This window comes from Suncus etruscus, chromosome 3, assembly GCF_024139225.1.
Source record: "Suncus etruscus isolate mSunEtr1 chromosome 3, mSunEtr1.pri.cur, whole genome shotgun sequence".
Lineage (NCBI taxonomy): Eukaryota > Metazoa > Chordata > Mammalia > Eulipotyphla > Soricidae > Suncus > Suncus etruscus.
The window spans coordinates 38,207,074-38,218,001 of NC_064850.1; the positions used below are offsets into that span (position 1 = coordinate 38,207,074).

At 44.3% G+C, this 10,928-nt stretch overlaps 1 protein-coding gene across 1 annotated transcript; it reads right to left on the reverse strand.

Moving 5' to 3' along the window:
- Positions 1-3,240: 3,240 nt before the first annotated feature.
- Positions 3,241-10,672, reverse strand: LOC126004280 (plasma serine protease inhibitor-like). The gene is made up of 4 exons (XM_049770740.1): positions 9,961-10,672; positions 7,146-7,410; positions 4,531-4,684; positions 3,241-3,426 (listed from the first exon to the last, which is right to left on the reverse strand). Exons 1-4 carry the CDS (start codon positions 10,670-10,672, stop codon positions 3,241-3,243), a joined length of 1,317 nt encoding a protein of 438 aa, XP_049626697.1.
- Positions 10,673-10,928: the final 256 nt, after the last annotated feature.

Genomic DNA, 10,928 nt, shown 5'->3' on the forward strand with positions numbered 1-10,928 from the left:
CAACATTGGAAGTGGATTTGTGAGTGGATTGAGATATCTATTAGATTTCAACTGAAGATGTCCAATATATACTTACATGCATGAGCTGGCTGTTCACACATACATTTGAGACACAAATTTAGGAACCTCAGCATTTAGATAATATTTACATCATTGAGCTAGTTTGAGATTAATTAGGATATGAGTGTAAATAAAAAAGACTGAAGGACTGAAACCTGGATACTCAGCGATAGGAAAGGGATTGTTACAAGTAGAAGCTATAAAGGAGGTATCAAGGCAGCAGCCAGCTAAAGTGCTAGAAAGCAATGAACACGCAGGGCAGTGATAGGCGTAGACTCTAACACCCACTTGTCCTGCTTTGTCAGATACTTTTCCAATTAGGCTCTGGAAAGGTCACATTTGGAGAGCTATTCTCATGTTCAAATGGAAATCACTGTATTCTAAAATGCTCTCATTGCCAGGAAAGCTGGAATGGCCAAGAGCCCTAAATGGGAGACAGGAGAATAAATTAGCTGTCTAAGGCATTGTGTGTAGGCAATAGAGATAGAAATAGTATCTATCTTTATTTCTGTGTATCATTAACATATCGATATAACGAACAGTGCTCAATCTATTACTATAAATCATCTGGCTTTCAGTTATCATTGTGGATTGAGTGATCTACCTACATACCTACCTTTCCACTGACACACCGATTAGTCTACTAGTTGCCTAACCCAGGTACATCTGACTCTTTTGAAAAAGCAAGTTTCCAGCCAATGTCCCAGTGTGATGCCTGGGTGGCCTTCCTGGAGTAGGAGGGGTAGTTCAGGAATAAGCAGAGTTGCAAGTGGTTGGGAAGTTGGCTGTCGGTTTGCCTCTGGAGAAGGAAGCAACAGCATTGGTGGAAAAGTGCCTGTAGGGGGCAGTGTTGGCAGTTAAGGAGAGGTGAAGGGGTTCCAGGGTATGCATGAAATCTTTACTGGCAAGGACTGGGAGTCTATAAAGGCTTTCAGTGAAGAGTGACTGGCACTCAGAACCCAGTGCTTCCTGAGCTTTAGCTATGGTGAATTCTTTTTTTTTTTTTTTAAGTGGCCAAAGGTTTATTGAAAAAATAAGAGAATACAGACTGGGGAGATAATACAGTGGGTATACTGTTTGGCTTACACAGAGACAATCAGGCTAGATGGCAGCATCCTCTGGTCCCCCAAGCCTGCCAGGAGAGATCCTTATGTATGTATGTACGTATGTATGTATGTATGTATGTGTATGTATGTATGTATATAATTATACATTATATATTATATATAATTTATTTATTCAAGCACTATGGTTATAGAAATGTTTATCATTGTGTTTCAGTCATAGAATGTACACCACCATTCACCAATACAACCTTCCCACACCAGTGTCCCCCATTTCCCTCCCACAAACCCATCCCTGACTGTCTCTGGGTAAGGCTTTTTTTTTCTCTTTGACCCTGTTGTTTTCAGTATTGTTAATGAAGGGATGTCATGCATGCCACTTTCCCCTCTTTTGTCCAGAGTAATCAGTGTGCAGATAAAGAAGGTCTACTAAGATAGACATAGAAAATTCTAAGTGAATTGTGGTGGCACCTTCCTTTCTCCAGCAGACCTGGCGGTGGAGTGAGGAGACAGAATAGACAACTTTACAAACAATTGTGACAAAGTAGAGGAAGTTAAAGTAACTGAAGGCCCCAGAGATTTCACAGTGAGTTCCCCTTCCCCGCAGGGGTGGAAGTATGGATGTGTCTGAAGAGAGGCTCTGGGAATGGAACCTCACTGCAATATCTCAATAGGCAGAAAGCAAGCTGAGTTGGGTTTCAATGGAATGAGCTGGAAGGAGGCAGAAGGGCAGAAGACTGTGGGGGTTGGAATTGCAATGACAGGGCCCCTGGGATGAATGACAGGTGCTGCAGCTTCCTCCCAGCCCCCTGATGTCCCACTCCCATCCTCCTTCCTCTCTGCCTACAATGGATCTATGGTCTCTTAACTCATGTGACCCACATCACTAGAAGTACAGGCACCCTGGGACCAAGATATAGTAAAACAATTGGGGCAAAAGCCTAACTTGTGCCCAACCTAGATTTGATTCCTGGCACCACAGGGTCTCCCCAAGCAGCACAGGTCAGCCCTGGAGACTCCTCCCACCCCAAACTGCTGGTGCTGGGGGCAGATATTGACAGCACCCTTGCAGTGTGCTAACCAGGTTGATGCAAAATCACTGGTGGGGCTCCTAAGCCCCATTCTAGTCATAGCAAGAGGGGACTCACCAACCAGATACCATCCTTCTCCCTCTGAACCCCCAGTCAACATGCTCACCCTTACCATATATGTTCTAAAGTTGGGAACTATTCTCTCTCTCTCTCTGATTCTCTCTCTCTGATTCTCTCTCTCTGATTCTCTCTCTCTGATTCTCTCTCTCTGATTCTCTCTCTCTGATTCTCTCTCTCTGATTCTCTCTCTCTCTCTCTCTCTCTCTCTCTCTCTCTCTCTTTCTCTCTCTCTCTCTCTCTCTCTCTCTTGTCCCAGGACCTATGCACTTATTGCTGGGGTGGGGGTAGGGGGAGGAAAGGTTAACTCAGGTGACTGACAAAACCAAATGTTGAAGGGACCCTTAGTTCTCCCAGGGAGAGTTTCCACATGTAGATGCTTCTGGTGGCAATCTTGGGGGGGGGGGGGCTTATAGCAGGTCTTTCTTTACAGGAGCTTGATAGGTGGGCACATGCTTCACCTGGCATGTATTCAGGTGTGCTTCAGGTCTTCCCCTAGTCTTCATTTCTGCTTCCCACATGTCCCTCCTGCAAAGTTCTTGACCCACAGGCTTTGGTCTACTCCAGGTCAAGGGTTCTCAGCAGAGAGTGATGAGAACACTGGTCATTTCCCACCCATTTCTTGCACACAGTTTTTAGGCCATGATGAACGCATACTCCTAGCAACTCAGAGACTGCCCACTCAACCACACCCCAAACAGTGATAAACATTTATTGATTTATTGAAACAATTCTCTTACAAACCCAGCTCTCTTTCTCAGAGACAAAGCCAGAGAGGTCATAGAAAGTGGAAGGAGAAGTTCAGAAGGAAATGAAGCTTTCAGCTGGTAGCCAATGATTAGACAGGTAGGCCATGCTTGTGAGTGTGTGGCTATCTGGGTACTGATGACTCAATTGTTAATCCAAGTAATGCTCCTCCTTGAACTATTCTTCCCGCACAGAAAAACAGTGGCCTTGATTCTTGTCATCTAAGTATTATTCATAGGATCCATAACTCTCCCCATGACGATGACTTCATTGTTTTGGGTCAGAATGACTATCACGAAGGGTCTGTTGAAATAGAAGGTCCGGATGCGGGGCTTGTACTTTGTTTGATACTTCTTCTTATTTTTGACTCCTGTCTCATCCACAGTCAGTTGTGCCCCATGAAGCATCTGTGAGGAGCCAAGCTGTGAGTTTCTAGCCACTCCTGGGGACCACAGAGCTCTGAAGTTAACTAGGGAGGCCAGCATGGGGCTGGTGGTTTCTGTCCAGAACAGAGGCTGCCTGGGGCCCTGGAACACTCCAGGTTCCCATCAACAAGGGACCAGGGGTGCTCATTCTCCCCACTGGACTCTCCCACTGAGAAGGGGAATGTTTTATTTGTTGCGCCCCTCCCCCCAGTGTTAAAGGGTATTAAAGGGCCACCTCAGTCGTCTTGCACCATTTCTCTCCTGGATTCTCAGAGATTCCTATTCACTTCACTTCTTCCTCTTCCGCTCCCAGTACATCTAAGCTAGAAACACAGGTTCTGGAGTGTCCATCTCAGAAGTGCCTCTAAGATCCAATCTTTCTTTATGTTCTGGTGGCCATGCTTTCTGATGGTTGCAGTTGCTATCTGCCACCTTAGTCTATGCTGCCATGGCCTAATCTCTCCAAAGCTAAGACCCAGGCCCCACATAAGCCCCCCATTTACAGTCCCAGCTCCCACAACTGATCCCCAGCACTGTAGGATAAGAGACAAGACCCTTCTGCATGTATGTGTGTGTACGTGGAGAGTTGTCCAGCCTATAGTGGAGGGAACCATCGACTCCTTTCATCTTCTTCAGCTGACCTACCTAGTAAACTATTGGTCAATTTTCCTTAGCCCTTCACCCCACATCCTGCCTGATTTGGAGTCACCAGTGAGAATTATCAGTTACTGTTTTAGCCTTTTGGAAACAAGCTTTGGATATGTTTGATTTTGGACACCCATCCATCAGTACTCATGGCTTATTCCTAGCTCTGTGCTCAGGTCAATCAACATGCCAGAGATCTGGGGACCACATGGGCTAACAGGTTTTGAAGTCAGGTCAGTTGTGAACTATCTCTCTTGCTCCACACTGTTTTAATCTTTGATTATTGCCTCAGATTTGGTGCGGGGGGGGGGGGGTCCTTCATGGTAAGGGTACATGTACGCTCAGGTTGGGTAGGGGGAATGGCATTGCTGGGAGACCCTAGTCAGTGGTGAAAGGTGGTGAATAGTAGAAAATGGCTGGGAGTCAGACCCAATCACTCACCCTCTCAATGCTGTAGTTCTGGTCCTTCACGAAAATGCCACTGATGCCTGCGTGGCTGGGGCTAAAGATGTCCCAGAAGCCCATGTTGGGCAGTAGATTCTCCAGGGAACTGAGACCGGAGACAGTGAATTTGGGGATGTGCAGTTTCCACATGCTACTCCAAGAAAAAAGAGGAAAATGTAGAAAGAGTGACCTCTGATTTCTAACATGCCTGACCCCAGGCTAGCCCACAAACTCGAAGAAAGATCCTGAATAGTTTGAGATTGTCATCCAGGGTAATCTCTGAAACCCCAAGTTACAGCTACCATTACAACCTTGGGAAGTTCCTTCAAAGTCTCCTATCATCCTCTGAAGGATTCCAGTGCGAATTACGAACATGGTTGTTGGAACTCAGACTTATGAGCAGTTGCAAGACAAGTTTGTTAACATGGCCTGGAATAGTTATCATACCAATGTTCTCGTCTTACCCCCACACTACCCCAGACAACCGAACACCAGACCAGTGTCTTCAAGAAGGAGAAAACTCAAGACTGAAAAGGACCATTTGGGAAAAGAAATACTTTTGATTTATCTAGTGTAATTTTCTTTAAAGGTAAGTACATCTGTCAAGAATATATAGAGGGGTTCCATCCCACTTAGTTTCAAAGATAATCAATATATCATTTTTCCTAGATAGCCAAATTATGAGCTGATCAGGGCCTTCTGCAGGCAGATGTCTCTATGCCCATCCTCCTCCTAGAGTGGGAACTACCATCAATGTCTTTCCTGACATGCAGCCTCAGAGAGGCTGTTGCTCTCCTAAGGCTCCCCAAGAAACCCCATATGTCTCCCCAAGGCATGTGGTTCCAAGAGAGCCAAGATCCCACTCCTGGTCTTTGCCTGGCCCCACAGGCTGAATGTGGCCACCCTCAGACCTCAGAAACAGAGCCCTGGGTATCACTTTCTCGAGGACCATATATCTTGCACTGTGGATTGGCCCCTAATCAGAGCTGAGGATCAGTGTCTCCTTTTTCCCCTTTGGCCCTATTTTTCCTATGCCTGTACCTCAAAGGCCCTGGGGTGGGGGATTGTCTATGAGCAGCCAGCCCTGGGTTCTAGTTCTGTGCTCCTAACTAAAGGACTGAGTGTTCCCAAGAAAGACATTCAAGAGTGAGAAAATTATGTCCAGCTGAACACTGAGGTCCTGTCTGCTTGCAATTTGACAGGCTGCAAGTGGTGACAAAATCCTGGGGAGGAACACAGCTGGACCAGGCCAGGGTACAAGCAGCAGGTATGTGGTCTGGAACAGCAGTGACACAATCTTCTCAGGAGCCATTGCTCCATATTAGGGATGTTTTTGGTAGTCGCATCTGGCAGGAAGGAAGTGTTTGTGACTGGTACCCAGTGATACCACATAATATCCCATATAGACAGGACACACATGGACCCAGAGCTCATTGAAATTGAGAGACTGAGAAGAGTACCATTTGTGCAGGAAGATCACTGGGCAACAAAGTGCTCCTTGATGACCCATAAAGCTGGGGAACACTGGGAATCCTGGGTCTGGGCCAAGATGTCCCAAAAAATAGGCACTTGAATTCTCTGAGATATCAGTAAAAAATATTCTGAGTCAGTAGGTCTATATGTGACAGACTTCTGTAGGAACAGAACTGATGGTCCATGGAGCTGTGGCTGCCAGTGGATGGTCTTTATAAGAAGGTTGAAAATCACAGTTGAAGGGCCAGAGTGATAGCACAGTGTGTGGGGTATGTGCCTTTCATGTGGCCAACCCGGTTTAATCCCTGGTCCGCCTATGACTTTCCAAGCCTGCTAGGAATAATTCCTAAGCACAGAGCTAGGAGTCAGCCCAGAGTGCCACCAGAATACAAAATAAAACTGCAGCAGAGAATGTATCCTAGTAGCAGAGACCTCAAATAGTTCAAGAGAGCTAGATTATTGATCAAAGCTCAGATAGAGAGCCTGGAGATAGAGTATAGCAAGGAGAGCATTGACTTCCATTACAGTTAACATGGATTTGATTCCAGCATCCCATATGGTTCCTCTTGCCCTACCCGGAGTGATTTCTGAGTGCAAATTCAGGAGGAAGCCCTGATTATTGCCAGGTATTGTCCTAAAAAAATTGCTGGGGCAGAAAGTAGGGGCCTAGCCTGTGCTCCCCACTCCTTTTACACAGGAAGATGCCATACAGGATGTGTTGGTATCTGAGCTGGAAAGATGGGTGGGTGGCCCACTCACTGGATCAGACATTTGTTTACAGGTATGATTACACATGTGGACTATGATCAAAGATTCAAAGCTAAGGTAGAAATTTCTTTGTTTTTCACTTATTGAAGACTTTGACTTTCTAAATAAAGTGATCAACATCCCCTCCCCCACCAAGAAAGGTGTAAAGCAAGACCAGCGCTAGACCAGGATGATTTTGTGGTGCTGGAATTGCTACAAGGCTGATTTACAGGGTTGTGGACTTGGGTCCCGACTGATCCTGTGTGGTATTACCTAGTCCCAGTTTTCCTGTCAGGGGTCCAGAGTCCAGGGTAGAGGAATACTGAGTGGGGAAGATATGAGATATGCGATGGTCTTATTGCCTGCAGGAAAGTAGAGAGCTAGACTATTACCTTGGTGGAAAAGGCAGAATCCAATCCTCAATATACGTAGACAATGGAATATTTTCTGTTGCCCTGTTGCTCCGATTGTTGGGCATAATGAAGTAACTAGTGCTGTTGCAGGTGTAAGGCAGCTGAAGGACGTAACTCTTCAGTGGGGAGCAGTACTGGAGACGGAACAGGCCCTCATGCTGCATAGCTGGCACAGCCACCCGGAAGTCACTCCTCACCCGGAAAGACATTGTCAGATTCTTCTCGAAGAAATTTGTCCATTGCCCTGAAGAGTGAGATGGAAAGTAGGAGAAGTCATTGCCAGCATCCCTGGCAAGGAACCTTTAAGAGACTTATTTTTCTCTTTGCGAGAAACAGCCCTTTGAGAGACAGATTATTCATTCAGGAGCTATTTTAGGGGGTATTAGCCCTATACTAGCAGATGTGCCTCACTTGGATGTTGTAGTCCTGTCCATGTCTATGGGGATCTATAGACCAAGGGAAACTAAGAACTTGATCAATTGAAGAAATAATATTAGGTGCTGATAAATGCTAAAGAGAGAGACACAGAGACAGGGAATAGAGAGAGAAAGAAAGAAAGAAAGAAAGAAAGAAAGAAAGAAAGAAAGAAAGAAAGAAAGAAAGAAAGAAAGAAAGAAAGAAAGAAAGAAAGAAAGAAAGAAAGAAAGAAAGAAAGAAGAAAGAAAGAAAGAAAGAAAGAAAGAAAGAAAGAAAGAAAGAAAGAAAGAAAGAAAGAAAGAAAGAAAGAAAGAAAGAAAGAAAGAAAGAAAGAAAGAAAGAAAGAAAGAAAGAAAGAAAGAAAGAAAGAAAGAAAGAAAGAAAGAAAGAAAGAAAGAAAGAAAGAAAGAAAGAAAGAAAGAAGAAAGAAAGAAAGAAAGAAAGAAAGAAAGAAGAAAGAAAAAGAAGACAGACAGACCCAAAACATCTCTTCCCATCATCACCTACTATGTGTGTGGGTTGTGTCAGGATGTTATATAAAAGAAAGGATGTCTAGTTACATTTGAATTTAGGATTTTGAAGAAACAGCAAATGATATTTTAAATAAGTATTCTTCGTTATTTTCTGTTTTTTTCTAAATCTGGCAAGTTTAGTTGGGGAGACGATTATAAGAGACTTTCAGTGGGTGACTATTTTGCAGCTGAGGCAGGGGTCTCAAATTCAATTTACTTGCAGGCTGCAGGAGGCAAAGTCAGGGTGATCCTTGAGTGGAAAGTCAGTAGTAAGCCTTGAACATTGGGGGGTGTGACCCAAACAACTAAAACAAAACAAAACAAAAAGATTCCTCCAGGGCAGGGTCACAAAATATTGTACGGAGGGCCATTTGCGGCCCGCGGGCCACGAGTTTGAGACCCCTGAGCTGAAGTGAGAAATGAAATATGGCATAGTCAGCATTATACAGAGAGGAGATAGGGGGCCACAGAGTGGCCTGTGTTAAGGTTCGTAGGTTCAGGGGAATATATAGGTTAGGAAAAGAACATTGTTTTCTAACTAGTCTTCTGGATGGACAAGGAATAGGGAGGGTGATGAGAGATATAACCCCAGAATTCAGCCAGGAACAGATCCTTATCAAATCCATCCTAATAATCCAGAACATTATCCTAAATTCTACAATTGGGTTGGGGATCGTTAAAATTTTATTCATTTGTTTATTTCGGCTACACGCAGTGGTGTCAGAGGATACCCCTGGCTCTGTGCTCAGGGACCACTCATGTTTGGGTTTAATATATGCTGCCAGGGATCAAACCTGGGTTGGCCTTCTGCAAGGCAAGTATACTACCTGTTGTACTATCTCTCCAGTATATTAAAGATTTAAATTCTGGAGTTGTGTGGCCAAATTTAGCTACTAGATAGGTCACCTCATATTGCATGTGGAACATGAGTGAGGGTGAGGTGGAAAGAGGAAGACCAGTTAAGACCATTTGGGTTGGAGCAATAGTTTAGTTTAGTAATTTGGAGGTGGGTAGTGGACAGGATTTTGCAGTATATAAGGCCAACTTAGGTTTTAGCCCCAGCATCCTGAACCAGCTAGGAGTGATTACATAGTGTAGAGTCAGAGTAACCCCTGAACACTACTGGGTGTGCCCCACCCCCAAAATAAACTTAGTTAATAGTGGTGTGACCTTTCTTTGTGTAAAAAATTAGTTAAAAAATAAGACCAAAATGGTTGAAGATAAACTTATGAAACAAGCATTTTGTAGATTTTATGTAAAAGGGAAATAGACTCTCCCCCAAAAGCAGATCAGAAGTTATGCTGAGCCTATGAAAGGATTGGTTAAGGAAAAAAAATTTATGAAAGAAGGTTAAATGGACTAAACCAAGGGGATCCCAAAGGCTCCCATTCAATAGGGAGTATCATGGGTGTGTATGAAGGGAAGGGGCTGTTCAAGATTAGTTGAGGGTTTAGGTTAGCTTGGTAGAACTAGATTCAATGAGTGTGAACCTGAACTGTCCCCTTGGTCCTGCACAGGATGTAAAGTTTTTTGGTGCCATTGGAAGGGCAATACATGTTCTTTCTATTGCATGCCTCTTAAGTGATGTGGTTTATCACTTATGAGCTTCCTTGAGCTGTGACTTTGGGAAGAAGAGAGCTGGGTCTAGAGGGGAGATGAAAGAAAAGGTACCAGAAAAATAAATGAGGATGGAAGTGAGGAATGAAAGGACAAGTGATAGAAAAGGAGTTCTAGTATAACAGTATAACCTAGCCTAAGGGGAGAGGCTGGTTTGGATTTGGCTATCTAGGAAAAATGATAAATTGATTATCTTTGAAACTAAGTGGGATGGAACCCCTCTATATATTCTTGACAGTTTTACTTACCTTTAAAGAAAATGGCACTAGATAAATCAAAAGTATTTCTTTTTTTAAACGGTCCTTTTTGGTCTTGAGTTTTCTCCTTCTTGAAGGCACTGGTCTGGTGTTCGGTTGTCTGGGGTAGTGTGGGGGGTAAGACGAGAACATTGGTATGATAACTATTCCAGGCCATGTTAACAAACTTTTCTTGCAACTGCTCATAAGTCTGAGTTCCAACAACCATGCTGCGTAGTTCGCACTGGCATCCTTCAGAGGATGGTAGTTGGCTTTGAAGGAACTTCCCAAGGTTGTAATGGTCGCTATAACTTGGGGTATCAGAGATCACCATGGATGACAAGCTCAAACTATTCAGGATATTTCTTCGAGTTTGTGGGCTAGCCTGGAGACCCAGCATAGTGAGGGCAAGGGAGAAGGTTGGCGGGGAGAACATGAAATTCTTGTCTCGGTTGGTGCTCATTAACTCTCTATACAGCTCAAAGGATAATTCGAGATTTTGGGAGGTGATTATGTACCTTGTGGCTATAATATCAGTTGTTGAAGATGGTAGAATGCTTGGAGTTGGCCTTATTTTTGTGGGATAAAATTGTTTTGGCCGATTTCTCACATCGTCCTGAATTTTTAAAACCCCTGGAACTGATGACATCTGAGGCTCTATAATCTTTGGAGTTGAGAGGTTTTCCTGGCCAGACATCCATTGAGCATAGATTTCAAGTCCCATACTGGTCATCAGTAGCCCAAAGAAGAAAGGACGAAATTTCATCCTAGATGAACACAGAGTGCTGTCAATATCTGGCAGAGCAAGATACTATCACCCATAGCACTTCCGGTGGCTCTTGTCCATAGAGGCCCCAGGGTCATCTGGAGAGGGGTCTTTATAAGCACAACTCAGGAACATGGAGTCCATCCTGATGCTGTTGCATGCTCAACTGCTTGCCCAGTAATGTTTCCCCTGTAGGTGGATCTGAAAATCCCTG

Excerpts from the sequence above, each read along its gene's own strand:
- LOC126004280 (XM_049770740.1), bottom strand. The coding sequence starts at position 10,672 with ATGGGACTTGAAATCTATGCTCAATGGATGTCTGGCCAGGAAAACCTC. Across the intron at positions 4,685-7,145 it reads ATTCTGCCTTTTCCACCAAG|CATGTGGAAACTGCACATCC; the intron begins GTAATAGTCTAG and ends TTCTTGGAGTAG. Across the intron at positions 3,427-4,530 it reads AGAACTACAGCATTGAGAGG|ATGCTTCATGGGGCACAACT; the intron begins GTGAGTGATTGG and ends GGCTCCTCACAG.